The 13,590-nt window shown below is 33.2% G+C and overlaps 1 protein-coding gene across 1 annotated transcript; it reads left to right on the top strand.

The window, feature by feature from the left end:
- The first annotated feature begins 9,544 nt into the window (after window positions 1-9,544).
- Window positions 9,545-12,217, top strand: LOC119603378. Its single transcript, XM_037955392.1, has 3 exons — window positions 9,545-9,970; window positions 10,072-10,620; window positions 10,690-12,217. The coding sequence occupies exons 1-3, from the start codon at window positions 9,808-9,810 to the stop codon at window positions 11,313-11,315; spliced, it is 1,338 nt and encodes a 445-aa protein (XP_037811320.1). The 5' UTR covers window positions 9,545-9,807; the 3' UTR covers window positions 11,316-12,217.
- Window positions 12,218-13,590: the final 1,373 nt, after the last annotated feature.

The following is a 13,590-nucleotide window of genomic DNA, read 5'->3' as shown; positions in this document are numbered from 1 at the left end:
TTACAGGAGCTATCTACACCGATTTGGGCTTGATGATTCTCCTCGATGTCCTGAGTGCCTAGACGAGGATGAAACAGCGGAGCACGTCGTATTTAATTGTCCGCGTTTCCTCAACCAAAGACGTGAAGTAGAACAATACGTAGGTGAAAACCTTGTAGCTGAAAACATAGTGTCAGTTATGCTCCAATCGGAAAGTAACTGGGAAGCTGTAAAACGCTTTATAGAATTTGTGAACCATTCCTTGAATGTCTCGGAAAAAATACGAAAGGCCGAATTGGCAAGATCGACACGTTAATGAAGTGTAATGTAGGCGAAACAGCGTAAGCAGAACACCCCCGCGAAGTAGTACAAATTGGCTGTTCCGCGGGGAACAGGGGTTTGAAGTATGGGGGTGTGGTTTAGTACGTAAGTGCCACTAGGGTGAATCGTGCATGTTTCTTAGTACGGGCTAAGTAAGTCTATAGTCTAGTCTGTAGTCTAGTCTATAGTCTAGTCTATAGTCTAGTCTATAGTCTAGTCTATAGTCTAGTCTATAGTCTAGTCTATAGTCTAGTATATAGTCTATAGTCTAGTCTATAGTCTAGTCTATAGTCTAGTCTAGTCTAGTCTATAGTCTAGTCTATAGTCTAGTCTATAGTCTAGTCTATAGTCTAGTCTATAGTCTAGTCTATAGTCTAGTCTATAGTCTAGTCTATAGTCTAGTCTATAGTCTAGTCTATAGTCTAGTCTATAGTCTAGTCTATAGTCTAGTCTATAGTCTAGTCTATAGTCTGGTCTATAGTCTAGTCTTTAGTCTAGTCTATAGTCTAGTCTATAGTCTAGTCTATAGTCTAGTCTATAGTCTAGTCTATAGTCTAGTCTATAGTCTAGTCTATAGTCTAGTCTATAGTCTAGTCTATAGTCTAGTCTATAGTCTAGTCTATAGTCTAGTCTATAGTCTAGTCTATAGTCTAGTCTATAGTCTAGTCTATAGTCTAGTCTATAGTCTAGTCTATAGTCTAGTCTATAGTCTAGTCTATAGTCTAGTCTATAGTCTAGTCTATAGTCTAGTCTATAGTCTAGTCTATAGTCTAGTCTATAGTCTAGTCTATAGTCTAGTCTATAGTCTAGTCTATAGTCTAGTCTATAGTCTAGTCTATAGTCTAGTCTATAGTCTAGTCTATAGTCTAGTCTATAGTCTAGTCTATAGTCTAGTCTATAGTCTAGTCTATAGTCTAGTCTATAGTCTAGTCTATAGTCTAGTCTATAGTCTAGTCTATAGTCTAGTCTATAGTCTAGTCTATAGTCTAGTCTATAGTCTAGTCTATAGTCTAGTCTATAGTCTAGTCTATAGTCTAGTCTATAGTCTAGTCTATAGTCTAGTCTATAGTCTAGTCTATAGTCTAGTCTATAGTCTAGTCTATAGTCTAGTCTATAGTCTAGTCTATAGTCTAGTCTATAGTCTAGTCTATAGTCTAGTCTATAGTCTAGTCTATAGTCTAGTCTATAGTCTAGTCTATAGTCTAGTCTATAGTCTAGTCTATAGTCTAGTCTATAGTCTAGTCTATAGTCTAGTCTATAGTCTAGTCTATAGTCTAGTCTATAGTCTAGTCTATAGTCTAGTCTATAGTCTAGTCTATAGTCTAGTCTATAGTCTAGTCTATAGTCTAGTCTATAGTCTAGTCTATAGTCTAGTCTATAGTCTAGTCTAGTCTATAGTCTAGTCTATAGTCTAGTCTATAGTCGAGTCTATAGTCTAGTCTATAGTCTAGTCTATAGTCTAGTCTAGTCTATAGTCTAGTCTATAGTCTAGTCTATAGTCTAGTCTATAGTCTAGTCTATAGTCTAGTCTATAGTATAGTCTATAGTCTAGTCTATAGTCTAGTCTATAGCCTATTCTATAGTCTAGTCTATAGTCTAGTCTATAGTCTAGTCTATAGTCTAGTCTATAGTCTAGTCTATAGTCTAGTCTATAGTCTAGTCTATAATCTAGTCTATAGTCTAGTCTATAGACTAGATTATAGACTAGTCTATAGTCTAGTCTATAGTCTAGTCTATAGTCTAGTCTATAGTCTAGTCTATAGTCTAGTCTATAGTCTAGTCTATAGTCTAGTCTATAGTCTAGTCTATAGTCTAGTCTATAGTCTAGTCTATAGTCTAGTCTATAGTCTAGTCTATAGTCTAGCCTATAGTCTAGCCTATAGTCTAGCCTATAGTCTAGCCTATATTGTAGTCTGTAGTATAGACTATAGTCTAGTCTAATTTGTATTATAGACTATAGTCTAGTTTAGTATAGTGTCTAGTCTAGTCTATGGTCTAGTCTATAGAAATATTTTTAAATTATTTTTCTTTCCACGCCTTTCTGCTCCATTTGGTTCAGCAGTTTAGGAGATTAAAGTGTAATTATTTATGAAGTATACTTGTTATAATTCATTGATATTTCTCATACGCTGAGGTGATACATTCGAAATCATCAAATTAGTTAAGTTTAAAAGAATAAGTCTTGAAACAACATTTATGATAAATAAATTTTAAATAAATGAATTAATAGTGAAATTAAAAAATAAATCAATAAAATTTTGAATCAAATTATGTAAAAAATTATTTCCTTTGATAAAACTAATATTCTTTCCCAAATGTTTTATATGCTATGCAAGCGTTCCGTTTCGATAAAGGCAGGTGTAGAAAATTCGGTGTGTGAATTTGTTTTCAAAATAGCGAGTCCAAATTTTGGAATCCAAAATTAATACTTAAAGATTTTTTTAAATACTCTATATTATTTCTTCGTGATTTACAAACATTTTTAAATTGTTTTTCTTTTCGTTGCTTTGCATTTTTCTGTTTTTGTCTATCTATCCAAATATCCAAGTATATGTGTATGTATATATGTATGTACGTGACTATATAGTATGTATCTCTGGCTCTCTTAGCGTTTTATATATTTCTAATTTTATTTTATGTACATATTTTTGAATGCATTTCTTAATTTTTTTCTCTGTCTTGTTTTTTTTTTTGCATTTTTTTTTGTTGTTCTCTTTCTATTTACCTCTTTCATTTTCCATTGTGTATGTATCTTTTTAAAACTTTTTCTTTATTTGCAACTTTTATATTGTTTATTTATTCTTTGAATTTTCTCTCTTTTCTTAATGGATTTTTTTTTCGTTTTTGCAACAACTTGCAACATTGTTCGCGTGAATGTTGTCGATTCTTAGTCGTAGTGCTACTCATATAATTTTTTTGTTTGGTTTGGTGAATAATAAAATGTTTACTTTTTTATTTTTTTTTTTAATTTGCCGGCTTGCAATGTGTACTTTTGAGTATTTATTTGTTTAATAGCTTTCGATATTGTGATGAATAACTTCTATTATGAGATTCGAATAATAATCGTAGTCGATATAAAATATTATGTAAATTTTAGTTTGAAAATGCAAACATTTAAAATAGATATTTACATATTTAAAATATGCCTAAAACATAGTTCTTTCAAACTTCATGACACGATATATGAAATGTGATGGATAAATTCATAGGCCAGATTCTAGCTACTCAATAATTTAGAAAAGTGTAATTTGGTCTCTGGGTTTCAAATTCTCTTAATAGATTACTAGTATAATATGTTAGCTATCTTATTACATTAAATTTTATTGCATGTTATGTTATCTAAATGGTTTCAAAATTCACCCATAAATTTAACTGTCCTATCACAAAACATTTAAATGATGCTTGCAAAACCAAATTTTCCAAATTAAAATGTTTGTAAGAACCCGTTTATATACATACATATTTAGATATAAACATGTATGTGTTTATTTATTATCTATCCATACTAATTGACCAAAACACTACACAACTTTATAAATAGGGCACTTTTCCCCTACAAATACATAGAGAACATAAAATAGAAGTGCGTACTCACATGTAAATTAGTATCTATATGCTATAAAAGTGTGATAAATATTAAAGTTTACAGAAATTTTAAAAAGTTTCCCAGGAAAAACTTTTACTGAATGGTAATGAGTTAAAAATCTAATAAAACCACTTTTTACTATTTATACCCTACACCACTCTAGTGGGCAGGTTATATTAGGTTTGCGCTGATGTTTGTGACTTACAAAAACATTCATCCTATACCCACCTTAAGGTATACCAATCGGCTTAGAATCGTTTTCTGAGTCGATTTAGCTATGTCCGTCCATTTGACTGTCTGTCCATATAAACCTTGTGCGCAAGGTACAGGTCGCAATTTTCAAGATAATTGGATGAAAATTGGCACACACGCTTTTTTTGACCCAAGGACGAAGCCTATTGAAAATGGTTAAACTCAGTCCATTATTTCACCTAGCCCCCAATTCAACATAATCCCCCGAAAAGGGCTTTTGAGCTCATAATTATGTTAAATATACCTGTATATCGATAAAAAGCGACACAACAAAGTTTTATACAATCCTTGATGACCTTGCCAAATTTCATAAAGATCGGGCCTAGTTCCCATACAAAGTCCCCTTCCGAAAATTACTTGAATGTTCAAAATTAACTTATATACACAAATATCGCGATGAAATTCAGCACAAATAAACATTATATAAATATAAATATATTCACAAAACTTTCTCGGGCTTGGTCCATATTTGCCCCTTGCCCCCCATATAAAGCATCTTTCAGAAAATTGGTTTTTCATCCATAAATTGCTTAAATGTATCTGAACAATGTAAGAGAATTGAAGAGAAATGCTTTAATATGAAAAATAAATCACACTTAATACTCATAACTGGTGTAGGGTATAATATGGTCGGTCACGCCCGACTATAATTTCTTACTTGTTTTTCATGGGCTTTTTAACTCATTATTTTTATACGGTGATGTCATTGGAAGCAATAACTTAGCACACTCGCTTACAAATAGGTAGTTAATAGGTACGGTAATATCATTGGAAGCAACTACTTACCACACTCGCTTACAAATAGTGAGTTTAATAAGTACTTACCACGTTTGTATCAAATAATGGTTTTCACATACAAATACAACTTTATTTTCTTTTTTTACACTGTTGTTAACAAGCGATCAAATAAATTGCGTAAACAAAATGACAAAGTCGAAAATAACAACTACTGTAGCATATTCTATATATATACTAGACTACTTAAAAGTAATGCAGATGGTATGTAGTTGTTGATATACTATATCAACTCCTTGGCCTACGTGTGGCTATCGGGCCTTTTGTATGATCCTTTTCATGGAAATTTGTTATGTGTATAAAAACTTACATACTCATATAGGGATCGATGAAGGTATTTTCGTTCGATTTTCAGAAACTCAGTTTCTTGAATGTAATATCTAAGAATTTTTCAGGCAGTCTTCTGCTCCAAAAAATGGTAGTATATTTATGTTTCTGGGTTTTCAATGTAGAACCTCAGGCCAATGGTTTCCTACGGGTATTTTCCCCAATGTTTCAAAGTTCCCGACATATTCTGAGTTTGGTATTCAATGTTAGAAGATGTAGCTGTTTCTGATCAATAACTTTCAATATGCGATCGAGACTTCCTAGATCAATGTATTGAATGTTATCATAGAATATATGGGAAGCATTATCCGGATCAATATTGAAATAAACCTGCCAGTAGATCATTCTGACTTGATGTCTCTATTGGATGTCATATTATGCTAACAGACGGACTTTACAGAACGAGTTCGTTGAATTTATAAGTTTTATTTTCATACCGTAAATCACATACATACATACATATATAGATGAAACTGCTCAGATCAGATAGTCATTCTTATCAATATACTCGATAACGATGCTGACTATGGTAGCGCTCTCATGAGAATGTCTTCGATTCAGTAGAACATGCTAGAAGCTTAAAAGGTTCTTTAACGATATCTCTAAAATCAGATATAATAAAACTTAGTCTTCTCTTCAATATCAATCGTAGATTGGAACTGTGTCGATATATCATCAATTTTCGAGTATTTCCTGAACAAATTGAGAAACCCAAAATAATTGAAGTAATCATATCCCATGAGATTCCAATGTTAGATATACACATTTCATTTACTTCTGGAATTATTTAGAACTGAAATGCAACTTGTATAACTTCATATTTCTCGCACTGTATGTTATAAATTGTATATAGTTTAATACATAAGCCCTGGGCTAATCTTGCCAAATGTGTATTTATAAGAGTATGTTTTTGTGCAAAATGTTGAAAGCATTTATGTAAGTCTGTACAACAATTTGTACAGAAAATATCTCTACTTAGTTTTGCATTAGGATTGCCAGATTTGTAGTGAATCGAAATTCTTAAGAAAAATGTAAAATTTAAATTTTATTTCAAGATAAAATTCCTTAAAATTACTTAAGCTGTATATAAGCTGAAGATAGGATTAGATAAAAATGTTGAAGATGTGTTATTAATTAGAATTATTTGTGATTCCGCAAGAACTTGAATTATTAAAATAAATTAGGTAAACAGACATAATTTAATTTTTGGGCAATCCTAATAAGCGTATCTCTTTCTAAACGCTGGTGTTATAAAAATGTATTTGTTTCTCAATGCGTATATACAGCTTTTCTGTTTTTGCAATATTTTTTTCTTTTTTGCGTTCACTTCAAAGTGCATAGGAAGATAAATCTGTGCCTACTTTCAAATTAGAGAGTATCTGTATGTATCTACTTGCAATATATGGAGGAGAACTCTCTGTGTAGCACAAAACTCTCTAAATTGTATGACAACTCTTGCATTTACTTAGCAAATTAATGTTGAATTGCATTGTGGTACAATCTTAGGCCCACGATTTAGTGAATTTTTTTTAAATGTTGATGATATAAAATAGGGATGCCACGGGTATGGGAAAACTCCTATACCCGTTTTTGAAAATACCGAAAACCAGAATATTTAAGTGAGATTTTTATACCCTACACCACTATAGTGGGGAGGGTATTATGCGTTTGTGCTGATGTTTGTAACGCACAAAAATATTGGTCCTACACCCCCCTTAAAGTATACCGATCTACTCAGAATCACTCTCTGATTTCAAACATTTTCAATAGGCATCATCTTTGTGCCAAAAAACTCGTATGGTCCAAATTTTATCCAAATATCTTTAAAATTACGACCGTGCGCACAAGGTTTACATAGACACACATATGGACGGACACAGCTAAATCGGCTCAGAAAGGATATATGACCGTCAGATTACATTCCGAAAAATACCCTCTATATAAGCTTGCGTAAGTTAAAAAAAAAACTGTAGAAAGTCTGGGTTTTATAGGGTGATGGTATATTGTTATGAGTTCCCATCTAGAGCTCAGGAACCGTAATATATAAATATCGCGTTGATATCGGTATTGAGATAAATCATTCCAAAAAATTCTCTGAGGATCGGTACTATTGCAATTTTTTTTGCAAATCGCTGATATTGGGAATGGGACTATATTCGTAGATCTGTACTAAATATCTGTAACACCAGACATTGAGCTCAATGGGTAGTGTTTGTAGTATATCCCTGATTAACAAACGAATAGCAATAATAATGACGTTCAAGCTAACTGCTGGTTAGGTGAAGGTGATGCAAGAGTAAGATGAAATTCTATGTTTGTATTTTCTTTGTCTTTGCCAAGTTATATGTAAGAATATTTAGATATGTATACTAGCAGCAATTCAGGGACTTGAAATCAAACCAAACTTCCTTCGTATTGTTTCGATGTTTTTGTTATTTATGATTGTTTTTGTTTTAATCCTCTGCATTGTCGGATTCTCTCGTTAAGCCGGTTTTTTAACGTGCTTTTTATTTACATTTTACTTGTTTTTTCAGTCTCTTGTTAGTACTCTTTTAGTTATATATTTTTCTTTTATTGTTTTTGCCTTTTGTTTTTACTATATATTGCAAATTGTGTGTTGCCCACACACACACTGTTACACATTCATTTGTATTGGTAAAGCAGCAGAGAACAAAATGTAACCCAAAATAAAACTGTACTAATAAAATGACTGCATACTAAAAAGTATATTCTAACTGTCAAATTGATATTATGGATTTTGACAGACAGCGTACATTAAAGTTCATATATAAAAAACTATCAGCTGTGCTCTCTCATTCACCTACATAAATTCGGCTTTCTCAAAATTTTGTTGTTGTATTTCTGTGTGGATTTTAAAAAAGTTGCGTACAGATCTTACTTCGACAAATGCTGATCAGCAACTGAGCTGATTTTGTTTTGCAAGTTGAGAGATAATCAACTAGCACATGCTCAAATAAGAAAATACACAAGTAAGCTTATAGTGTAGGTGAGTCAACGCAACGTCAGCAGAATATTCTTGCCCTATCTCGCGTGATAGGGAATAGTGATTTTGGGCACCATTGCTTTATAAGTACACAAATACATACATACATACATTGGCGTATTGCAAAGATATGTTTGTTTATTTGTTGATGTAATTGTGAGTATCTATAAAGTAGAAATGTCTACATTCCCTACCAAACAATATCGCGATGGTTAAGATGACGATGATGATGATGGTGACGGGTAAAATGATGATGGTGTAGTTGGTGTAGTCTTTGCAACATGTACATTTATACTACAACCAAGCACAAACTCACATAGATACATTTGTAAATAATTTTACGTATATATTTTTTTGCCAGTTCTCTTATGTATAATTTGTCTGCATGTTCGGTTTGTTAGTTTGTTTTTGTTTTTCTTTCGTACTTTATGTATACTATCTGCCGACTTACATACATATACTATATAGTAGTGCATGAGATTGTGTATATATTCCAACTACTCTGTTCTCCGATGTGCTCTTTGCCTGTATATACTTTTACTTACTCTGTTGTTTTGAATCTGAGCGCATACAGCAACAATAACAACAAAAATTTATTATATACTGTGTGGATCAAAATATGTTTAAGATTAATCGTATAGCTATCAAAATCTCGGAAATTTCGGTGTGTGAAAATTCTTAGTTGAAACCAAATATATATACATATATTTTTGACTTTGATAAGTCTGAAATTTAAGTCGGATATAGTTTAAATGTGTATAGAGCATAAAGCTGGTATAGGTTTTGATTCGGATAAGAGGTTATATGAAAAGATCGACATCACGATCGACTTTACCACGACAATTGGATCTACACTCCGGAACGAACCGAGTCATAGTCGGCCAAAGTTTATCAACTCAGCGACAATTGAAATCAACTATTGAAATGTTTGTTTTGAGTGTTACGTTCGACACTGTAGGAACTCGTATAGAGTACTTCTACAGCTACTACTAATACTGTCTGCCTTTGGTTTCTTCTTTATGTTTGTATTTTGTGCTTTTTAGCTTTTATTTTTTCTTTCTTGTTTTGCTTGATTTTCTTTCGTGTTTTTTTTTTTTTTTTTGTTTGGTTTGTTTTGTTCTGTTTTGTGTTGTGGTGTATGTATGTCTGTCTGTTTGTGTTTTTTTGTTGTATTTAATGTACATTGTATATATAGTATTTTTTTGTTGTGGCGCTTTATATATGTTGTTGAGTTTCTCTATTTTCCCCAATCATATGGTGCTTTTTCATTTGCAGTTCGCATATTCTCGCAGATTTTGTTTTTAGTTATTCGCCGATAATTGATGTCAAAGGACGCGTTGCGACCGGTATCTTACGGCGCGTATAATTAATAAGGATACTAAGTAGGAGTATTCGATAGAGAATTTATAATTTTCCAAGTGCATGAGAGTGTTTATATATGTGTGTGTGTCTGTGTGCGTGCTTACATATGTATATGTCTGAGTGTATGTTTATTAAAAAGGTTGTGATACTAGATTAATTTGCAAAAAAAAAAATAATAATAATGCCAAAAGAAGATCCTTTTGTAAATCGAGCACAATTGCTGAAAGCAATTAAAAAATATCCTGAAATTTGGGATTCAAACAATAAACTGCACATGTGCCGTAGTGTTACGGCTCCCATGTGGAATGAAATAGCCGATCAATTTGGAGGTCATGTTCCCACCGGTAAGTTTAGTGCTCTCTTTAAATTTTTTTCTTACTCTCTTATTGACTCCAACCCCTATTATCAACATGTGTTGTTGATAAATGTGTTTCTAAAATTTTAGTAAAACTTCAATCGATTTGGAGTCAAATGAAATATCATTACCACAATTTGGTGCATAGACAAATTTTGCACAAGGAACGTTTTACTACCAAATGGGAACACTTTGAACCCATGTCTTTTATGTACAACATTACCGTGGCCAAAATAGTGGGTGCTTCCGGCACCAACACAACCGATCCAGCGGAAATTCCTGAGAGTTTACCTTCGCCACCGCCGCTGCCACAATCCCAAGGACGTGGTAGACCTAGTGGAAGTTTTACCTGGTTGCCACCGGTAGCACCTCAAGCTGAAATAAGTGTAGAAACTACACCCTTTACGGGATTTACCGGGTTAGTACCACCCGCTGCCGTAACAGTTGAAACTACTACAACACCCCTAAGGAAACCTGGACGTCCGGGTTCTCTCAACAACAGCATGAGGGGACGTATAATCGATGCCATTAAAGCTCGTCCCATATTATGGGCTGGTCGTCAAAAAGAAGTTAAACAGGGACAAAATCGTACTTCTGCTGTTTGGAAAGAAGTGGCGGTTGAATTGGGTTTAACTCCAAGTAAGTTTTTATAAAGTAGTCATAGTCAAACAAAAAACTAATAATTTCGTCTCTTTTATTATTATACAGGTTTAGTGCAGACACGTTGGTCGATTATCAAGCAGCGTTTTGTTGATGAGCTGCAAAAGGAACGTCATGCCCGCTATTCTCAAGAGGCTTTCCATTCTACGTGGGAGCATTTCGAACGCATGTCTTTTATGCGTGATATATTGGCTAAAAAAGTTGATGAACGAGAACAAACTCGTGAACATATACAGGAAATTGTTAGTGAAAAACAACAATTGCTAAATCACCATCATCAGCAACAACAACAGCAGCATCACCAACATCAAATACACAGTCCTCAGCAACAGTCGCCACAGCAGATACGTTATATACGTTCTACTACATCAGGTAGTGTTAATGCAACAACTGCTGCACTGGCTTCACCACAAACTCACCATCAGCCGGCACAACAGCCTCAACAGCAGCAGCATCATCACCATCTACAACATCCACAATTGAGCATGTGTGATGAGAATGGCGAACTAACCGTACACAATACACATGCCAACGGTGGCTTAGTGGGACTTTTGCCAGGTCATGCAATTGTAACTAGTGCACGTAGACGAGTTAAAAATGAAACCGATTTAGAATGGGATCCCTTTGAGATGATCCTTCACGTACAGGCCGGTTCTGAGGCAGCTAACAATTGAATTGATGCCAGTGCTGTTGTTAGTTTTTTTTTATTAAAATAATAAAAAAACGAAGAAACTACTAGACGTGACCGTGGAAGACTGATTATATAGATTACACTTACACCACACACAAGAACTTATTATCATTTAATCAAAAAGTTTGTGCATAAAAAACTCACATACATACGTACATAATATTATACACATAGATACTCACGATTTTCATAAACTTTTTGTGTATAACTTGTTTCGTTTTACATGCATCCACTTACTGTGGCACACACAAACTATGCAAACTCACAATACTCATACGTATTTACATATGAACATAAATTTATACATTTGAATGTTTATAAACATACGTACATACATTTGTATCTATGTAGGAATAAATGTGTATATTCAAACACATACACATACATACATATATATATCATTTGCATTTAAGTTTTATTTACACTCCCATCTCTGTACCAATGGGCAAATTTGTGCAAACTAAATACAAACAAACAAATGTATTGTTTATAAACCATATGAATGTATATGTGTTTGAATGTGCATTCAAAATAATGATTATTGAACAAGAACTAAACTCAATTGTGTTGTTTGTGTGTATTTTTTGCTTATTTTTATTCACAACAAACATTTATTATGACTTTCTTGTTCTGTTCTGTTGTTTTCTTTTATTTTTCTTCTCCTTCTACTCATTTTTCCCTTTTTCAAATGTATATTTTTTGTTGTTTCTTTTTCTGTTTTGTACATTGTATGTATGTGGTTTTTTATCTTAAAGATACGATTTATTATTCAGTATGCAGCAGACGTACGATATTTTAAATGTGAATGTAAACATTAAGAATTGAGATATAAAAGTGTCAATAAATAAAAAAGTAACTCTTTTTTCTAGAACCTTAGGTTCATTTATCATACATTTTTGGTGCAATTATTTTAAAACATTTTGGAGGTACGGCGTTGTATATATTCTATTCGAAATTGACCTATTTTTATACCCACCATATTGATTTTGTCATTCCGTTTATAACACATCGAAATATTGGTCATAAACCCATAAAAGTATATATGTTCTGGGTCCTTATTAAATTCTAAGAAGATCTAGCAATCTGTCTGTCCGTCCGTCTGTTGAAATCACGATAGAGCCCACACGGGAGAAGCTAAACAGTTCAAATTTTACATAAATATTCTCTATTGCTAAGGTTTATTTGGTATTGAAAATGAGCAATAGTGGACCTCCAAAAAAATAGCTTTAACGGGCATAACTGCTTTAGAAGTACGAGTATATCGATGAAATTCAACATAAATAAGTTTCATATGAGCCAAAGTCTTTCTACCAAATTTTTTGAGGATTGGTCCATAATTGACCCTACTCTTCAGAAAATGTCTTTAAGACTCATTACTGTCCTAAACATTCGAGTACAGCGATGAAATTTAACATAAATAAGTTTCATATGAGCCAAAATCTTTCTACCAAATTTTTTGAGGATTGGTCCATAATTGACCCTACTCTTCAGAAAATGTCTTTAACACTCATTACTGTCCTAAACATTCGAGTACAGCGATGAAATTTGACATAAATAAGTTTCATATGAGCCAAAATCTTTCTACTAAATTTTTTAAGGATCGGTCCATAATTGACCCTACCCCCCATATAAGGTCCCCTTCAGAAAATGACAGAAATTCGAATATAACGATAAGTAAGTTTCTTACGGTAAGTTTCTTACGGACCAAAACCTCTTTACCAACCTTTTTTAGGATCGGCCCATAAATGGCCCTACCCCAATATAAGGTTCCCTTCTGAAAATGACTTTGATGGCTTAAAAAAATTAATATAGTGACGAAATTCAACACACATAAGTTTTATGCGAGCCAAAAACACTCTACCAAATTTAGTGAGGATCGGTCCATAATTGACCCTACCGCCCATACAAGGTCCCCTTCAGAAAATGACTTTACAGCTCATTGTTGGCTTCAAAATACGAATATAGCAATAAAATTTTACATAATTAAGTTCCTCCTGAGCCAAAAAATCTCTATTAAATGTTATGTGGATCGGTCCATAATTAACCCTACCCCACATATGAGGTACCCTTCAGACTATGGCTTCAACGCTCATTACTGGCTTAAACATACGAGTAAAGCAATGAAATGCAACGCACGTAAGTTTCTTACGAGCTAAATAAAACCTTTCTACCAATTTTTGTAGGATCGGCCTATAAATGACCCTACCCCCATATAAGGCCCCCTCTGAAAATGACTATAACGCTCATTACTGGCTTAA

This window comes from Lucilia sericata, unplaced genomic scaffold (genome assembly GCF_015586225.1).
Source record: "Lucilia sericata isolate MDLA Ls3-8-SP2 unplaced genomic scaffold, ASM1558622v1 Contig000298F_arrow, whole genome shotgun sequence".
Lineage (NCBI taxonomy): Eukaryota > Metazoa > Arthropoda > Insecta > Diptera > Calliphoridae > Lucilia > Lucilia sericata.
Note: the sequence above shows the minus strand (reverse complement) of the source record. Positions and strands in the feature narration are given on the sequence as shown.